An 18,480-nucleotide genomic window follows, 5' to 3' on the forward strand; every position below is an offset into this window, starting at 1 on the left:
CACTTCAGTCTAAAAGTGTATTATTATTACCTACCTAAGATAGGCACTAAAACTTGTAGGGCTACTAGTCCGGCTAAGATAGTACTAGTGCCTCTCCGGCGCCCAAATGGCGGCCCGCGCCTACGGAGTATAGCCGTTGCCGAGGCGATGATAAAGTGCTCTTGATGACTCCTAGTCCCTCTTTTCAACTCGACAACGGACTCCAAACTCCAAGCTCACATCGACGAAATGTCATCACGACGGGACTCGGATTTTGCGCGTCTAGAGCAGTTGCTTCTGGAAGAGCGGCGAATTCGACAGGAAGCAGAAGAGCGGGCAGAACGGGAGCGACGACGTGCGGAAGAAGAGCAACAACGTGCGGAAGAAGAGCGGCGAATCCGAATAGAAGAGGAGAAAAAGACACGCCGTACGACATTCGAAGAATACTTAAGCACCTGCCATATACACCTCTCGAGACCACTTCGCATCCAGACAGACAAGAGCCTTAGTACTCAGGGCTCTATCACTCATCCGAAGAACAAGCCGTGCCCGACCCTGTTGAAGCCTTGGACGGACTTTCCAATATTGCAGCAGCAGCTTTTTGACAAAATTCATGAATGTATCCCAAAAGACGCAAGACTTTTCAGCTCCGTCCAACATCTCAAAGAGCTTGGCCAAGACCTCTGTGATCGGCCACTGGCAAGCGAGAAGGATTTGGAGACATACCAGCGTTTAGCTATTGAACGGCCGACAACCAACATTGTCTCTCACCTCCTACAGATAGACGAGGCCCGTCGTAGATTTGATCTAGGCGAAGGTATCACTTTTGAAAACCATGCCAACACTCTTAGCGGTAAGGATGACGAGGTTCAAGATAATCTTCAGAATGATCAGATTTGTGTATACAAGGAGGCAGATGGTACACGAAGCCTGTGCATGGTTGTTGGACACAAATCGTCTCACAAGCTGTCTGTTTCTCATCTACGGGCTGGACTTTTACAAGCTGATAATGGGTCTATGAATATTCCGGAGGGTGTTATCAATCGTATCACGATACCGACAGATCCAGATGAGAAGTTTGTATACAACTCCGAGTTACTAACAGTAGCGGCTCTAACGCAAACGTATTCTTATATGATTGAGAACGGCCTCAAGTACAGTAAACTAACCACTGGAGAAGCCGATATTTTTCTTTTGATCAAGAAGAAGGAGCCCCATACACTATATTATCATCTCGCAGAGGCTAAAATCGAAGCCGAGGCCCAGAGTGAGGTGGATATCTTACTGTCTCGCACCGCAGTAAGCCAGAACTTGACTTTCTGCATAATGGCGCTGGACTCGAAGCCTCATAGCCAAAAATGGCGAAATTACACATTAGAAAAAGCTTACAAGGCAGTTATCGACCACGAAGCAATCTTACGGCAGATACCCCCTGACGAGAAGGCTATGACCCCGCCGCCATCAGGTTTTCAAGCACGGGTTCATCTTGTCAAGCGCTCGCCGGTTGGGAAGCATAAGCAGGGGAAGAATAGCTGTGATATCATAGACGTGCACGAGGATCCAGAGAGCCCCTCTAGCTCATCAGATGATTTCTCAGAAGTTGAAACGCCCCGCAAGCCAAAGGCCCGTACAACGCAGCCCGGAAACAGGCCAGCCAATGTCAAAACGCCGCAGATACCCGAACAAAATGGTATCCGCTGCCATCGACAATACTGTACTCAGGCTTGTCTGCTAGGGTTGGTTCGAGGACGACCCTTAGATGAAGCTTGCCCGAACGTCTCGGCACACCGTAGCCATAAAGCTAGCAACTGCCATGCTCTAGAGGGGAAGACTCTCGCCCAGGGTATACAACATCAACTTGAAAGAAGCCTTGACTACGGATGTGAACCTCTTGGAAAGCAAGGCGCCCGGGGTGCTTTGTTCAAGTTGACCTTGTACTCTCATGGATATACCTTCGTCGCCAAAGGGACCGTGGAAGCTTTTATTCCAGCGTTAAAGCATGAAGGACGTATATATCGACACTTAATCGGATTTCAAGGGGAACTCATTCCGGTATACCTTGGGAATATCTCTCTAGTCAAAACATACTTTCTCGACTTCGGAGTCAGAATAGTGCATATGCTCCTCATGTCCTGGGCGGGTGAGCGGGCCGAGAACCTGATGTCCGGTCTGGGAAGGGATTTCGTCGAGGAAATACGACGGGCTGTCCGAAAGCTTCTGGATTACGGAGTAGAGCATGGCGATGTAAGGTCACCGAATGTGCTATGGAATGCTGAAAGCAAGCAAGTGATGCTGGTGGACTTTGAACGCTCAACCATCTTGAAGCCGGCTTCAACTCTCCAGGAGATATCGCCTAACAGTAAACGGAAGAATCTTCACCCTAATAAAGTATTAAAGGGATATCCTACGATGGGGCGTTCTCCAGGGGGGCTGTAGCTCAAGCAGGTGTCTGCCATACTACAATTAGCAAACGCACGATTCCTAATGAATGAAATTCTGGAGATATTAGGTCTTGAGCCTTAAACCTCGCTGGCGAGGTCATGGTTGTGGAGGCAGGGCGAAAACAATACTTGGGAACCCGGCGCATCTTGGAGCACTTGGACTACGCTGGATTATGCTGGAGTATGTTGGAGCTTGGATCTTGCTTGCGATGATACCCATGTATGTCATAATTGGTAATCCACTGTTTTGAATGATGCTTTGTGGACTTGACTACTGCGGCCCAATGCCCTCCCCAAGTGATGTCTTTTGCCTTGTATCCTCTTCAATTGTCCCTAGCCATTCTCTGCCCTCTCCATCTCATTTCTCAGCGCTCCAAACGCACAGAGGTGAGCAGGTGATTTTGTCGATGCCTTGCCAGGGATTTGGCACGTGAGAGGCTTACCACGTGATATGGGTAAACGAATGATTTTCCTTCGGTTGACCTTGACGCGAAACTTATTATTAGTAAATAGTAGGTAAACAAACAACCCCGCGTCTTCAGCGCTCTGATATAACCATTCTGCGTCATTCAGATGCAAAATACCGATGTTCCGATTCTAAATACGCAGTAGCTTACCCGTTCTCTTATATTTGATCCGTCGACCCGTCCACAGGGTTCCCTACCTGCGATTTCGCGAACCCACGTACGACGACGCGGTCGAGCACATCAAAACAATTGAATCCTCCCTATCCCAGCGCTGGTTATCGCCACCACAACAGAAGGCGAAATTCTCGCGGATAGACTCTACTATCTGCTGCCAACATGGCTATCATAGATGTCGCCGATCAATACTTTACATACGAGAGTCGGCTTGCATCCTTCCAAACAGCACAGCAAGTGTCTAAGAGGAGAACGTCGAACGCGAACTCGAAGGGCCCAAAGTCGACGAAATGGCCGCACAAATTTCTAGCTCCGGAAGAGGTATTTGACCGAGTCTGGCTTGCATATCTACTGTTGCTAACAAACTCAAAGCTCGCAAAAGCAGGTTTCTTCTACTATCCACTTCAAGCATATCCTGATAATGTTTCTTGCTTTCTCTGTCACAATTCCTTAGACGGATGGGAAAAGGGCGATGATCCGCTTGCAGAACATTTGAAGCACTCACCGGCCTGCGGATGGGCGATCGTCGCGACAATTGAACGGCAGGACGGGGAACTGAGTGAGGAAGACCCTTCAAGCGCCAGGATGATCGAGGCACGAAAGGCAACCTTCGCGGATAAATGGCCACATGAGAATAAGAAGGGATGGAAATGTAAAATCAAGCAGGTATTGTTACTAATCGGAAGGGGTTTGAGCGTAACTGACAGTGAGTATAGATGGTGGATGCTGGATGGAAATACACGCCAACGCCTGAGTATGATGATATGGCTACTTGCACATATTGTTCTTTAGCTTTGGATGGATGGGAGCCATCAGATAAGCCAATGTAAGCTTTGAGTTTAACTGCGTGGAAGAATCACTAATCATGGTAGGGACGAACACCTTAGCCGTTCGCCAGAATGCCCTTTCTTCGCACTTATCAGAGATCACAAACCGGGCCCCGCCGCCAAAAGAACCAAAGCAAAGAAAGACAGAAGTTCAAAGAGTTCCAGACTGTCTACCCAATCAGTTCTTACTACTACCTCGGACGCGCCATCCCTTCCAGACCTTCCAGCTGAAGAGGAAGATAGTATCCTGACAACGGCGACAAACGCAACGGCAACTCATAGCGAGAAGAAGATGGGCAAAGGAAAGAAAGCCACTGCCGCGAAGGGAAGAAAAACCAAGGCCAAAAAGAGCGAGCCCATCGAGGTCGCTGTAGGACCCGAACCTGAGGATGACGATTTCGAAGTCAAGGTTGAAATAGCTACGAAACCTACAAGAGGCAGGAAGAGGAAAAGTGAAGAGATAAATGATTCCACAGCGTCCGCTATCGAGGTCGAGGAACCACCAGCAAAGAGGAGGACTACACGAACGAGAGGAAGTATCGCTGTAGATACTGTTCCTGATGTGGAAGGGGATACAAACCAGGCAGTTACAGACGAGGGTTCAAAGTCGAGAGGCAGCCGGACGAGGGGAAGGCCATCTAGGGCCAGATCAACCCGTAAAGCATCAACGGCTACTGTTACTTCGCCGACAGCTCCTGTTCCAAATGACGAAGAACTAGATGCAGCACTTCGAGCTGACCTCGACAGACCTTTGACTGATGATGAGGAGACACATGCGGCGACACCTCCACGGAAAGCTACTAGATCAAGCAAGATCATCAAGGCTGACCATGCCATGCTCGAGGTCAAACCAGTGGATATTGATGAAGCTGCAATTGAAGCCGAGCTCGAAGCAATGGAGGCGGAGTCGAAGCCACTTCCCAAAACGAAGGGCGCCAAAGTCAAGCAACCACGAAAGGCTTCTGCTAAACAACAAGCCGCTGCAAAGAAGGCAGCTGAGGCCGAAATTAAGGCGCAACAAGCTGTAGAGGAGGAGCCTGAGCAACAGATTGCGTCTGAGCCTGAGCAACAGATTGTGTCTGAGCCTGAGCAACAGATTGCGTCTGAGCCTGAGCAACAGATTGCGTCTGAGCCTGAGCAACAGATTGCGTCTGAGCCTGAGCATAGTATTTCAATTCAACATTCGCCGCCCATTGACCATCAAAAGAAACAACAAGCTCCTTCCCCTCAACTACCTCGAGAATCTCCCGCGCGAGCTCGGTCATCAACACCGCCACCAAAAGAAATGACACCATCTCAGTCACCCCAATCTTCAGACATAGAAAACCAGCCTCCCTCCTTGAAGCAATCGGCCATTGTCAATAAGGCGGCCACGCCTCATTCGAATACGCCTCATTCGAATACGCCTCATTCGAATGCGACACGGATACCCCTCGCAGCCAGTACACCTGTTACGTCTCCATCTAAACGCAATGTCATTGCGTGTCTCCAAAGCGTCAACCCATGGACTGCTGTGGATATCGACGATATTTTCCAGGGGCCTCAGGACGATGAGAACTTAATGGAGAGGGGGGTTCTGGGAGATGTGATTGAAAAGGTGAAAAATGGTGAGCTAACGAGTCCGGAGAAGAAGATGACTGTAGAGGAATGGATTCATTACAACGCAGAGATGGCGGAGGAGAAATTACGAAACGAATGTGAGAGGATGGTGGGGGCTTTTGAGAGGGAGGGAACGAGAGCTATGAGGGCGTTGGAGGGAATTGAGTGTATTGATTGAGGCATCATGGACATGGCGGTGTTCTGGTTTCGAAGGATTGGTTATGGTTTACAATGCGCTTCGGCGTCTGGGTACGGCTTTCAACTTGGTGTATGCAGGCACGCCTGTCTCGCTTTATTCGCGGCAGTCAGTAATATCTACTATCACACCCCGGGCTCCTTTTCAGGCCCCACTGTACCTATTCATGGAACAGTCAGCGAAAGAAAGTACGGCACATGTTGATATTCTGCACGTGATCACTGTGCAATTGCCCCGGTGAGCAGTCCCCTCCTGTCAGTCTACGAAAGGGTCGACGGCCGCGACCAAAAGGGTTTCAGTAAGTGCACACAAGGTGAGCAACATTGGATGTATCTTTTGCCCCTCGGGTTCTGATGTTGCGTACATCTCTGAATATACGGAGGAAAACGGCGAACCGTCGAAGACAACCGTCTATGGGGCCTTGTTACCTTAGTCAGCGGCCTTGGGAAAAGAGTAGCTAGGCCGGCTACATGGCTAGACTCCGAAATCCTTTCCGGGCCCGACCTCTCCTCCGTAAACAAGACCATAAGAGAGACGCTTCATGGCTTTGGACGGGCGGTGACGCTTTTGCAGCATCTGCTGCACCCAGGAATTTCTACAAAACACCCACATGGGATAAGCTATTCCACTCACAGCACAGAATGGCTGTCCGGCATATCACTGTGAGCCATCAAACGCCGCTTGTTCGCATGCTTCAGTCGCTGACTTCTCAAATAGGCCGGCAAGGCATTCTATATCCCTTCTTCCGGAGCGTGGACTGCGAAACCGTGTCTTCGATGGCAGCACTATTACATTCCACCCACCATCTCGACAAGACGGACTCTGGCCACTCAGTCCCCGAAGCCGAAGGATGTTGCCTCGAACACACAAGAGCAATCCATCGGCGACCATGCATCAGACTCAGCTACCTCGAAGTCCTCGGACTCTTCGTCTGCCTCTGATATCTCCTCCATGCAGCGTCCGACCCCGACCAGCAGCACCCCAACAGATTGGGAAGAGAATCCGAACTTTGATATTTCACACTTCTCCCAACTTCCTTATTCAAACTTCGGAGTCAATCAGCACATGGTGATCAACGATGAGTTTAAGGATGCATTGCGGCAGATTCTCTGGCAGTTTCGGGCCCCGATCAGATATGCCTTTGCGTATGGCTCTGGCGTATTTCCCCAGTCAAAAGCGGTTAAGGCCACACCCTCAAGCGCCACCTCGATACATTCGAAACCGCCAGAGGCGGTCGTGAAAGCTCAGGGCGGGACGCCGAAGATGATCGACTTCATATTCGGTGTATCATACACACAGCACTGGCATTCTCTGAACTTGCATCAGCACCGTGATCATTACTCGGCACTCGGGTCACTCGGATCAGGCGCTGTGTCGGCCATGCAGGATAAGTGGGGAGCTGGTGTATACTTCAACCCCTTTGTAACGGTCAATGGCACGCTCATCAAGTATGGAGTTGTGAACCTCGACACACTGTGCACTGATCTCTCCGAATGGAGGACGCTATACTTGGCTGGACGGTTGCAGAAACCAGTCAAAATTCTACGAGATGATGCCCGGGTCCGTCTCGCAAACCAGGTCAACCTACTATCTGCATTGCGAACGGCTCTTTTACTCCTTCCCCCATCTTTCACCGAGCAAGAATTATACAGCACTATTGCAAACATCAGCTATATGGGTGACCCCCGAATGTCTCTCCCAACAGAAGACCCGTCAAAAGTCGCCAACATCGTGGGAAATAACCTTCCTCATTTTCGCCGCCTCTACGCCCCCCTCATCGACAATCTCCCTAACGTCAGTTTTAATGATTCGAAATGCTCTAACCCCGACTGGAGCTCAGATCCCTCGGCAAATGTTCACCTAGTCCAAGACATGGACCCCGTGAAACGAGGAAACATGGTCCGGCGGTTGCCCAAGGCATTCAGATCGAAACTATACTTCCGATACCAAGAGAAATATCAAATTCCACAACTCGAATTCAACAAAATGCTTGAAGAGACGAAGGATGAAGATTCGACTCGGATTAACAGACGTGAAGGCGGGGGTTTTGAGAGGAGGATTGCGAGTGAAGCACCGGAAGATTTACGCACCGAGGTCAGCAGGGTCATCAAGCAGACGATTGGCTGGCCGAGTACGAGCCAGAGTTTGAAGGGCGTCTTCACATCGGGAATCTCGAGGTCATGGAGGTATATGAGCGAGAAAATGGCGAAACATAGGGAAGGAAAGCGGAGCGCCTCCAATCAATGAAGATGAGCCCTTGGCGAATGTCGTTTTTCCCGCCCTGCCTAGCCTACTCTTGACATTGTTGGCCAAGCTTTAGTGGCAGATTCAATAGTTGGGCAACAGCATTTGTCTGTTGTACTCCAAAACATAGCCGGGAGAGGCATACGCTCGTATGGTCTCAAATAGGCAAGACTTGAGTCATTGACTCATTGGGAAACATCTGAGGTAGTGTTCTGGTTAAATAGGAGATGATGCTTCATGTCAGTCTGGGCAAAAGATTTGAAGGGCTGCCTTGACGATTTCCCTTTTGTGTAATAGTAGTGTACATACGGGCCGTCGTTCATTTGAATGCCTATGCGGCCGCGGCTAGACTAGCATATTTTCATTTGTTGGATGGAAGGGAGGGCGGGCTGGTTTAGACAAGGAATGGGCGGAAGAGGATTAGAGGTACTCCCTGTACCTGGGGTGTTTGTTATTGAGTAGTCACAGAGGTCAACCAGAAGAATCCAACAAGGGTGTTTTACTGTCCATATGTGAACATTTTGATGCCATGATTTCTGAATCCCCCCCCCAAAAAAGGAGATTCTCCCTCTGCGTCGGGCCTTACTCATATAAATATCTTTTCATATAGATATCTTTATAACTTGAAGGAAGCCTTGATCACAGCTTTTGGGTTGTCATCGCTAGCACAGTTGCTCTAGCATGATTTAGGGGTTTTCAAGACCTCCATTGGAAGCCTGATCTCCAAGGTTAGATTGATCGACGAAGAGCAGGATTGGATAGCAATGTCGACACTCTCTCCCGTTTTAAAGGGGTAGTGTGATCGAACCCATTGCCATCGTTGGGCAAAAGGAGCAGATATCGATTGGACGACGCGGGATAGTTAAAACTTGAAACAGCCAAGATGGAGCGAACTGTGGAGTGCGAATACATGCCTTCGTACTTGTACATACCTTACGTACCTCCCTAGGTATGTATACAGATACAAATACGTACCTAGACTTACCTACCTACCTATGTTGCCTCGGGTTGGATACATAGGTCCAGAAGAGATACTCGGGATGGTTGATGGCAGCTGAGATTGATTGGCCCGTCTTAAAATAGCATCGCCGAGGAGGTAAAAAGGACGTGCAGCCGCGCGTCGCAAACGAAACTTCTCAGACCAGCGTTTCCAGATGAAGGAGATGTGTGGAGGGTGAGGTGTATAGTATTGTACAGTATAATTATTTTTACATCGTAAATAAATAACAGACCGAGGCACATCGGTGAATTTCAGCGGAGAACATCTATAGTTTCTTTACTTCTTTACTTCTGATTCTCTTCTTCAGGAAAAGGCGGGACTTGCCGCCGCACAGCCTTGTCTCGATCCCCTGCCAACCACCAACCACCACTTATCACAGCTCCAACCTCCCTTTTGCTTTGCTTCACCCGTGAGAAATGCATTCCTCTTCGTGTATAACTTAACATGGGTTAACGTGCTCAAATTCTGCTCGCATATCTGCCTTCTCTCCATCTCCATCTCCATGTACCCGAGTTCATCACCATCCATCCCGTCGGTGCTTTGTTTACTTCCGCATATCCAAGACCCCAAGTCCACATACCCCCGTATATCTCAACAGGACCCTGTAGGTCCCAACCCCTCCCGCCCTTTCTCCCCTGCTCTCTCGCCTCCAGCCGCGTCCCCCCTACTCTGGCACAGATTCAAACGCTCACATTTCTCGCACCGCAGACGTTTCGAAAGGGTGAACTGACTGTCTGTCCAGAACTCTCTAACGAATCGACGAACATGATCGGAGCTGGTCCGTCGACACGGCACCATTAATTGCATCGCAACACCTGTACAGTTTCGCAGTCGAATATTCATTCTTTTTGTCCTGTCTCTTCAAATACCCTCCAGATCTTATGCGGCACCCACGATCACACCCAACTACAACACCTCCACTCTATCACCCCTCGTCCACACAACCACCAATTGAGCATATCGACTGCTGTTGACGGGAACCACTGCGAGATATCACGACTTCTCCGATCCCATCCGGCGGTTCTCCGCCATGGATCAACCAGCACAAGCCCTCGCCGCGGCGCATATCTTGTATGCGAGAGCGAACAGCACAAGTACGGCGAACCCGGCCCAAGAGTCAAGGCCTCCCATATACAAGGCGATTGGGATATCGTTGGCAGTAGCATCGGGCCTGTTTATTGGAGTGTCGTTCGTGCTGAAGAAGATCGGGTTACTGAAGGCAAACGAAAAATACGGCGAGGTTGCGGGTGAAGGCTATGGCTACCTCAAGAATGCGTTCTGGTGGACCGGGATGACACTCATGATTATTGGGGAGATCTGCAACTTTGTAGCATACGCATTTGTCGACGCTATACTGGTCACACCTCTGGGGGCCTTGTCTGTCGTCATTACAACAATTCTCTCGGCCTTCTTCCTGAAGGAACGATTGAGCATGATCGGGAAAATTGGGTGCTTCTTGTGCATTGTAGGATCAGTGGTCATTGTTATGAATGCACCCTCCGAGTCTTCTGCTGCAACTATCCAGGAAATGCAACACTATGTGATTGCACCAGGCTTTCTCTCCTATACTGGAGTAGTCATTGTCGGCTGTATTTTTACTGCAGTCTGGGCCGGACCACGGTATGGAAAGAAGTCCATGCTGGTATATCTGTCAATCTGCAGTTTTATCGGAGGCCTGAGTGTAGTGGCTACACAGGGTCTCGGAGCAGCCATTGTTGCGCAAATAGGGGGTACCCCACAGTTCAACCAGTGGTTTCTCTACGTTTTGTTAGTTTTCGTCATCACGACACTTGTGACTGAAATCATATACCTGAATGTAAGTGTTCACTTGCTAGTCAGGATGGCGCTCTACTAACGAATCTGTACAGAAAGCACTTAATTTGTTCAATGCCGCGTTGGTTACACCGACATATTATGTTTATTTTACGAGCACCACAATCATTACGTCCGCGATCCTCTTCAGGGGATTTAAAGGAACCCCGACTTCCATCGTCACGGTTGTCATGGGTTTCTTCGTCATCTGTGCTGGAGTCGTCCTCCTCCAGCTCTCGAAATCTGCCAAGGATGTCCCAGATACAGCTGTCTTCGCTGGTGATCTTGACCAAATGCGAACGATAGCTGAACAGGAACAACCAGAGTCCGAACCCAAAGCCGATGCCATCCGAGGAACAGCAGCCATTGTCCGACGCTTGTCATCCGCGAGACAGAAGATGGAACTCGATGAGGCAAGGAGATTGCACGAGGAGAAACTCCAAGATCTCGAGCCTATTGGTGAAAATGAGCAGATTGAATGGGACGGGCTTCGAAGGCGTAGGACTACATACAGCGGAAATCGAAGTCTACGATCACGAGCCAACGCCACCCCCTTTTCTTTCGAGACGAGGGCTCATACACCCCGGGCTCATCCACCACTCGGCATGTCACACTTTCCTGAAGATTCTGACTCGGACCACGACGAGGAGCGACCAAACACTGGTGGTCTCGGCTCTCTTATTGGCAGCATTCGTAGTCATGCCAGGTCAGTCATTGTCCCAGGTCGGGTCCGTTCTCCAGAAACAGGGCCTCCAAATGTTCAGAGCCCAATGCACCCTGTCCCTTTGACAGAGATAGCTATCCCTATCTACAAAGTTGATGGTGACATTACCGATGGCCCAGATTATGGCCATGGTCATGACAGAAGCAATGAATATGGGCTTCCTGTCGAACCAAAAACTGAGTATGAGGGTGCTGCTGGTGAAAGGGAGAGACATATCACCATTGTAGATGATGGCACTCCCCATCGAATGGGCAGCGGCAGAAGTAGTCTATATCCTTCTGTGCCCCCTACTCCACCACCTCATTCTGCTAAAAGACAGTTCTCTTTTCAAAATGTGTTTAGGAGAGGACCGACTCATCCCGAGGAAGATTTGCCTCCAAGCCGATCGCCCATTCTCAGAAGCGGGTTCACAGCTAGGAAAACTAGCCACGGGGCTCAAACAAAGGGTGCTACGGAGGAAGAGAGGTTGGGGCTTGTGAAGGGAGATACAGCGACTGGAAGGCAACCTACGATGCCTGAATTTGACGAGGAAGAAGATATCGAAGACGAAGACGATGATGATGACTGGGGTATTGAGGATAAGCCGCGCTATGCGCAGATTCCCAATGGATATAGAAGAGAGTTAACGCCTCCAAGACGAGGGAGCACAGAAAAAGAAGGGGAAGAGGAGACAAGGAGTCCAGAAGAGCATTATGAGCAGCAGAGACGGAAGTGGGAGGCGCGCAGGGGACCACCGCCACCATTTGATGATGGGAAGGGCAATTCCGGGGCATTCATATAGCGAGCGAGCGGCCTTGATGGCCATTGATGAATGGGATGCAGCGCATACATGAATGGGATGGATAATGAATTTCTGTAATAATAGTCCGGTGCAAAATACCCAGGCGCACATGATTGTATGCTAAAATGAAGAATACTGGATATATACTTCATATTAACTACTACCACCACGAGGCCAATTTCTGGGAATTACCTAACTACAAGTACTTGTTCACGAGTGTAAAATGGGAGTGAAGATCTAATAAAGACGATACTGTGTATGTGAGATGATATGTAAATAACTATATAGCTATCCTCTATTCACCGAGTCACCTTTTTCTTTTTCGACGAGTTACCTTTTCTCTTATCTAGATACTGAATGCATCCATCCATCCATCTCAATCCATTCGCAACGCCGAGTTCTGGCGAAGTGAAGGAAAAATGCGAGAGAGAAAAGACACCAAAATATCCATTTCCCAATCAACGTGCCATTAGCAGCATGCTGAAAAGGGGTTACAACAAACAAACGCTTTTTCAATCATCATGCTTGATGACAACGGCTTCGAGAATTGAATTGTGAACACACCCCCAAGGCAAATCCTCGTACGATAAGTTTAGACATACATAGAGAACCGACATCTACATAGGATAGATGTATAGATGAATAAAGTTTAATGGAACCCGGATGTCTAGACTCAAGGAATCTCTTCCTGGTCATCATCGTACGAACATAGGATTCAGAATCTTCGCTATAGCCTCAGCGGTCGTGAATAACACACCTATAAATAAAATCGGGTCAGTTTCTGTGGGTTTTGTTTGGCTGTTAGGAAAGAAAGAGAAAAGGGGGGATTACCTCCACTGATCACCGTCCTTGATAGTCTCATGACGGTACCGCGCCAGAACGCTCGGATCCCTCCGTCTTTCAGAATACTGGTTATGGCTTCTACGGTGGTGGTGGCTTTTGCGGATTGGGATCGCGTCTTGATGGTATCGAAGGGTTGGGTTGCGAGGGTGGTTATGAGACCTGTGGGGATGGGATTAGGGGTTAGTTTTTTTGAACTTGCTGGCCTGGCTGGTCTTGAGAGGATGAGATGCGGAGATGACGCTATAGACGGCGGGGGAAACCGGGAGGAGGTGTATATTCGACTATATTTGAGGGGCTGTAGACAAAAGAAAGGAGGGGACTTGCCAGCTGCAGAGCCATTGACAAAATTAACCGCAGTGCTCTGAGGGATGTTACGGACCTCCTCAAAATCCTTGATGATATTGTAGGAGCCCATGCGGAAGCTAGTAGCGGAAGCTTGCTTAAGGGTCGTGCCGGCAAAACCACGATAGAGGCCGACGAAGCCATCTTCACGAAGAATCATCCGAATTGCGTGCAACGTGGATTGGTATCGCTTTGCGCCTCGCGCGTCGTCAATGAGGGCCGTCTTGATACGCTCAGTAGGCGTCACCGCGAAAATCGAAGCCAGAACTCCAGCACTCATCCCAGCGAGCATGTTCCGGCCGGGGGAAAGGGTCCCCGTCTCGCGGTCCTTGAAAGCATTCTTCACCGTGTCAAAGCCCAGAAACCGCACCGCATCCTTGCCAACGCTCCCGACGACGAGCACACCACAGCCCTTGTAAAGCGCCCGCAGACCTTCCTGTCGATAGACGCGAGAGATGATAGAGAACGGGTTCCGTGGCGGTTTCGTATCACTCCTCAGCTGCACCCTCGTCTTCGCGTATTCCGCGGGGAATGTGACAAAAGCTTCGACCTTGGAGCGGGGAAGCAAGTCAGCGACAATTGGCCTCGACTAGGTAAGCAAATAGGGGTTTTGCGGAAGATGCTGCAATGGTTTGAACTCCCCGGGGATCCTTACGCCACCTGCGATGCCGCCAGAGATGACAGACACTATAGGAGGTGTCGGAGATTTACCTTTTTGCTCGCCCATAGTGAAGTGAGAGCAGCGGTCGGGCGAGGTCACTGGCTGGGTTTAGCTATAGAAGAGAAATGCACCCACGGTCAGGAGAGAGAGAGATATATAAACAACACGAGTAAAAGAGAGGAAAGTGTAGGCAAAACACCAGATAGTCCACCAACTTGCGGCTATGCACAGTTGACCTTTATCGGGACTCGGCAATGATCGGTCTCTCTGATGCGGCCGCATAGCCGAGGAGACCCGCGATAATGTCACGTGAACTGCCGTGCTTATGTGCCTGCGCTAGTGGCGCTAAGGGCGCCAAGGGAACGAGCGGCTACGGGGCTGACGCCTTATCGATCGGACGGAAACCCCATTTAACTCCGGGATCTTCAGATCTACTACGGAGTACAAACCTCCCGAGTCCCATCCCAATCTTCAACTTTCCAATTCTTCATCCTATTCCACTTTCCTTGAGCCCTTCCATCACTGCTCTTCAGCTCTCAGATTTTTTGCAATTACAGTGGTATTATGCGCCCGCGGTAATCATTGCCCGAATGCTTACATTCGGGTGCAAGACGGCTGGGCGAGCCGCCTTACGGAGGTCCCACTTACCAAACCGCCAAACCAACATCTCCAAACGACACAGCTCCAACAATAATAATACACCTCATACGAAAGACGTGGACGACGCCGCCAATGGCACTTCTATCCCTGTTCCAAGCACCGTACCGACTGTGCCACTGTGGCAGCGATTAGGCCCTTTATCGAGAGGTTTCCAGGCCTACGGGAGAAGCCAGCGGAAACGTCCCTACACGACACAGTTCATTAGTTCACTCGTTATTTACTTTCTCGGTGATCTGTCTGCGCAGAGCATCAATGGAGATGACTATGATCCTGCCCGCACACTGCGTGCCTTGGTAATCAGTGCTGGCTCTTCGATACCAAGTTACCAATGGTTAGTATTGCTCATCTTCTAGTACGGCAAAAGACTTAACCAGATATCTCCCAGGTTCATCTTCCTCGGCAACCATTTCAACTATTCGTCCAAGATCCTCTCTCTCGCAACCAAAGTGACGGTCAATCAAGTCGCTTATACCCCGCTCTTCAACAGCTACTTCTTCGGCATGCAATCTCTCCTATCAGGCGACACGCTCCCCGAGGTCTGGGAACGCATCAAACGCACCGTGCCAGTTTCCGTAGTCAACAGCTGCAAACTGTGGCCCGCGGTTACGGCTTTCAGTTTCACCTTCATAGACGCGCAATATCGGAGCATCTTCGCCGGCTTTATCGCTATTGGCTGGCAGACCTATCTGAGTTACCTGAACAGGAAGGCCGAGGTCGAAGAGGCTGCTCAAAGAGCAGTCGAAGGAAATACAGACGCTGAGAAGAGAGCGCTAGAGGCGGTACAAGCTAGTACGCAAAAAGCGTAGAAGTGGCTCTTTGGGGCATAGACATCTTTGGTTGGGCGAATGTTTTGCAATTAGATACATACTGCATTGCATAGAAGCGGCGTTTTGGGTTAGAGTAGGTCAGCATCTCAGGATTTATTTGTGGAGATATATCATATATAGACGATAGACAATAAATAGACTGCAGAATGCAGATTATATATAAAACGAGAGATGCAAAACAGAAGAAGTACTGGAGATCATATGAAGTATAAGTTGTTATCAGCCATTCGGAGCACCTAAAACATTCCAATTCTCCAGTTGAGCTTCTTTTTCTATTCCCCTCGTACCCTCTCTACCTATACGAGCGCCCGCTTCGTAGAGTTGATCCGCGACGAAGAAATCCGTTCTCGAGTACCTTAGGTACCGATCAATTGCAAACTTGCTGTTCTGCTTCCCTCACCTCTCCCGCTCCTATCGCACCTGCCCAGCAACTCTGCCACTACAGCACGAGATATCTCCACCTCCTTTTCTATACCTACCTATCTACAGAGGTTTCCGGAATAGGGATAAAGAGATAGACATAAAAGAAATGAACGGCCCCCTCGTATAACTCCAACCATGGTCAAAGCTCATGAAAGATAGCAAAGCTCTAGTCTTTCCCGCTGGAGTATACTATCCAGCGCCAGAGATAGCGATCAGAGGATTGAGATATGGCGATAGTTGGATTTTTCTCATTTGTGTGTTACTACCATGAGAGAGTGAGATATGATGGGAGAAATGGGGAGTGCGCTCTAGAACTGAAAAAAAAAGTGGGAGGAATAGGAGGTAGATAGATCATAAGATGGGGGTTAGGCTATGTATTGAAATCCTGGGCACTATATCGACTGACTGGTATACCAGGGCACTACCTGGCAGCTCATATAAATAACATGGCAATTGAAAGTATTTTGCACACGCTTTTTGAAAGAGACACTCAATCTCGCGCCAACGAGCAGAGAAATAAGCTGTAATTGTGTATATTCAATTCGCAATCGTACCTGGTCGTATCTCCAGACCGTACCATGGACCAGAAACCATGATTCATTCATTCATTCCCCCCGTCTCAGAAAGGATACGCCCTGACCTCATCCTCCTTTTCAAGATCCAGGCCTGCTTCCACTTGCTCTTGATGTTTCTTATCCAGGTATTCTAGTAGGACTTGCTCGTATTTCTCTTTACCCTTGTACCTACTCAGATCATCGCCCCAGCTCCTGATCGCGCTCGCTAATCTGCCTGGCACGTAGGGCTCTTCGCAGATCTCGGTAATCGGATGGAAGTATGTGCGGATCGTGAAGACGACCCCTCCGCTGCGTGGTAGGCGACGTAGAGTCTGGCGCTCGGACCGGAAATAGTGATGCTCGATTGCTTTGTTCTTCTCGGCGCTGAACCAACCGACAGTGCCTGGTTCGCCATCTTCAGATCCGATGCTGGAGGACCAGGCGAGTTTATCGTCGACTTGGATAAAGTAGTTATTCTATGTTGCTGTCAGTATATATGTGGGACACACGTCGACTGCCAAGATATCTCCGACTTGGGGGAGGGGTGGAGATCTTACGCGCTGCACTGGGCCATTAGGTTGTACCCTTCGGAAGAAATTCGTCATTCCTTTCTCTAATTTCTGTTTGAAGCCGGGCACATCACCCGAAGTGTGTATCTCACTCAACGCCATGCCCAACTTGTCTTCCAACTTCCAGAACCCGGCAAGTAAAATGGCGCCTGCGAGGAGGTAGTACTGCCCGTCTTCTTTCTCGAACATGATTGCCAAATCGTCTTGCACCCATCGGGCAGCCATCTGCATTGGATCTTCCGCTAGTGGTCGCTCAACGATGTTGAATGATTCACCAGTGAGCAGGTTGTCCATCCCGACAGGTGTACGTTTGTACAAGGATGGATACCGCTCAGTAAGGTACCCGCAAAGTTCCTCGAGGAGCTCGACGGCACCGTCGAAGGCCCTGGGGTCAGTATGACAACATTTGGAGCCACGCTCAGCTATTCGCTGCTTTTTATCGGCGTGGAACTTCATGTAATGATTGTCCAGCTCTGTGGGGAGTTAGTCGTAGAAACGCATCTAGTTGGGAATGGGGAAACGTACCTATCCATTCGTCCCAGTTCATATTCCGCAAGCCCATGGTGATATGGTAAGGTCCATATCTGAACGGGCGGTAGGGTTTTGGTTTGGATGTATGGACATCCCAGTTGGGAGCTGGCGATGCAGTAGGTCGTTTGAAATCCGACGGCTCCCATACTGCTTCATCGTCAGCCGCCTTCATTCAATATCTTGGGAAAGAATGCTAACCTCCTGGCTCTCTTTGCGGCGCTTTGAAACTTCTTGATGCCGGTTTCTCAAGGTCTGGTGTCGTCGGCCTACACGCCTTCGGTTTCTTAAGAAACTGTGTAACTCGGATCAAAAGCCATATGGTCAAGCACAGCAATGCTGTCCCGCTCACCACAACCCTTGAATGGCCTGTGGCTTTCTGAACCAAAGAAGACCGACTTTCTTCAATGAACTTTTCAGTCCATTCTCGACATCTATAGAATCGTGTTCCATCCATTTCCAGACAGACTCGGATCGCGTAGTGCGATGTCTCAATGGTCGGAAAGATAGGAAACCGAGCAAAGAAAAATGTGAGAGCACGTCAAAATCCAAAACCAACATCAGATATATACATCTGCGAAGACATCAAGGTATAAATAAAAATACAAATAAATTCAAAAATAACGATTATATATCCGTACATGCATACAATGTGAGGTTGCTCGATAAGGCAAAGAAAGACGGCGGGGTGATTGTCCCGCCGTGGGAATAGCCGGATGCCTTATCACCCATCAACTAAGTCCCCAGGGACTTTTTGTCCGTTTTGGGCTAATTCAGTGACAACCCGACGTTGCGCTGCTCCCACGGCCTGCATCAGGAATATTCAACG

General features: G+C 49.4%; 7 protein-coding genes across 7 annotated transcripts; 5 read left to right on the forward strand and 2 right to left on the reverse strand.

The window, feature by feature from the left end:
* Positions 1-195: 195 nt before the first annotated feature.
* On the forward strand, positions 196-2,685 carry M430DRAFT_33320 (hypothetical protein). The gene has a single exon (XM_024866346.1). The coding sequence runs from the start codon at positions 229-231 to the stop codon at positions 2,413-2,415; it is 2,187 nt and encodes a 728-aa protein (XP_024724310.1). The 5' UTR covers positions 196-228; the 3' UTR covers positions 2,416-2,685.
* Positions 2,686-2,960: 275 nt separating this feature from the next.
* Positions 2,961-5,743, forward strand: M430DRAFT_56405 (hypothetical protein). Its single transcript, XM_024868605.1, has 4 exons — positions 2,961-3,382; positions 3,434-3,727; positions 3,778-3,887; positions 3,934-5,743. Exons 1-4 carry the CDS (start codon positions 3,224-3,226, stop codon positions 5,663-5,665), a joined length of 2,295 nt encoding a protein of 764 aa, XP_024724311.1. The 5' UTR covers positions 2,961-3,223; the 3' UTR covers positions 5,666-5,743.
* A 440-nt stretch (positions 5,744-6,183) lies between these two features.
* On the forward strand, positions 6,184-8,383 carry M430DRAFT_56406 (hypothetical protein). Its single transcript, XM_024868606.1, has 2 exons — positions 6,184-6,345; positions 6,401-8,383. The coding sequence occupies exons 1-2, from the start codon at positions 6,325-6,327 to the stop codon at positions 7,928-7,930; spliced, it is 1,551 nt and encodes a 516-aa protein (XP_024724312.1). The 5' UTR covers positions 6,184-6,324; the 3' UTR covers positions 7,931-8,383.
* A 1,574-nt stretch (positions 8,384-9,957) lies between these two features.
* On the forward strand, positions 9,958-12,244 carry M430DRAFT_95359 (hypothetical protein; the record flags this gene model as incomplete). The annotated part of the gene is made up of 2 exons (XM_024869887.1): positions 9,958-10,743; positions 10,796-12,244. 2 exons carry the CDS (start codon positions 9,958-9,960, stop codon positions 12,242-12,244), a joined length of 2,235 nt encoding a protein of 744 aa, XP_024724313.1.
* A 251-nt stretch (positions 12,245-12,495) lies between these two features.
* Positions 12,496-14,174, reverse strand: M430DRAFT_56408 (hypothetical protein). Its single transcript, XM_024868607.1, has 4 exons — positions 14,085-14,174; positions 13,412-13,979; positions 13,076-13,246; positions 12,496-13,001 (listed from the first exon to the last, which is right to left on the reverse strand). The coding sequence occupies exons 1-4, from the start codon at positions 14,154-14,156 to the stop codon at positions 12,940-12,942; spliced, it is 873 nt and encodes a 290-aa protein (XP_024724314.1). The 5' UTR covers positions 14,157-14,174; the 3' UTR covers positions 12,496-12,939.
* A 506-nt stretch (positions 14,175-14,680) lies between these two features.
* M430DRAFT_96526 (hypothetical protein) lies at positions 14,681-15,556 on the forward strand (the record flags this gene model as incomplete). The annotated part of the gene is made up of 2 exons (XM_024869968.1): positions 14,681-15,081; positions 15,136-15,556. 2 exons carry the CDS (start codon positions 14,681-14,683, stop codon positions 15,554-15,556), a joined length of 822 nt encoding a protein of 273 aa, XP_024724315.1.
* Positions 15,557-16,619: 1,063 nt separating this feature from the next.
* Positions 16,620-18,108, reverse strand: M430DRAFT_16431 (hypothetical protein; the record flags this gene model as incomplete). The annotated part of the gene is made up of 4 exons (XM_024863459.1): positions 16,620-17,030; positions 17,112-17,596; positions 17,649-17,801; positions 17,853-18,108. 4 exons carry the CDS (start codon positions 18,106-18,108, stop codon positions 16,620-16,622), a joined length of 1,305 nt encoding a protein of 434 aa, XP_024724316.1.
* Positions 18,109-18,480: the final 372 nt, after the last annotated feature.

Source organism: Amorphotheca resinae (assembly GCF_003019875.1).
Source record: "Amorphotheca resinae ATCC 22711 unplaced genomic scaffold M430scaffold_2, whole genome shotgun sequence".
In the NCBI taxonomy this organism is placed as follows: Eukaryota; Fungi; Ascomycota; class Leotiomycetes; order Helotiales; family Amorphothecaceae; genus Amorphotheca; species Amorphotheca resinae.

Coding starts and splice junctions, on each gene's coding strand:
- M430DRAFT_33320 (XM_024866346.1), top strand. CDS start 229: ATGTCATCACGACGGGACTCGGATTTTGCGCGTCTAGAGCAGTTGCTT.
- M430DRAFT_56405 (XM_024868605.1), top strand. CDS start 3,224: ATGGCTATCATAGATGTCGCCGATCAATACTTTACATACGAGAGTCGG. Junction 3,383..3,433: donor AATTTCTAGCTCCGGAAGAG/GTATTTGACCGA, acceptor ACAAACTCAAAG/CTCGCAAAAGCAGGTTTCTT. Junction 3,728..3,777: donor GGAAATGTAAAATCAAGCAG/GTATTGTTACTA, acceptor CAGTGAGTATAG/ATGGTGGATGCTGGATGGAA.
- M430DRAFT_56406 (XM_024868606.1), top strand. CDS start 6,325: ATGGCTGTCCGGCATATCACT. Junction 6,346..6,400: donor TGGCTGTCCGGCATATCACT/GTGAGCCATCAA, acceptor CTTCTCAAATAG/GCCGGCAAGGCATTCTATAT.
- M430DRAFT_56408 (XM_024868607.1), bottom strand. CDS start 14,156: ATGGGCGAGCAAAAAGGTAAATCTCCGACACCTCCTATAGTGTCTGTC. Junction 13,980..14,084: donor CTGGCGGCATCGCAGGTGGC/GTAAGGATCCCC, acceptor CCCCGCTCCAAG/GTCGAAGCTTTTGTCACATT. Junction 13,002..13,075: donor AAGGACGGTGATCAGTGGAG/GTAATCCCCCCT, acceptor TTTTATTTATAG/GTGTGTTATTCACGACCGCT.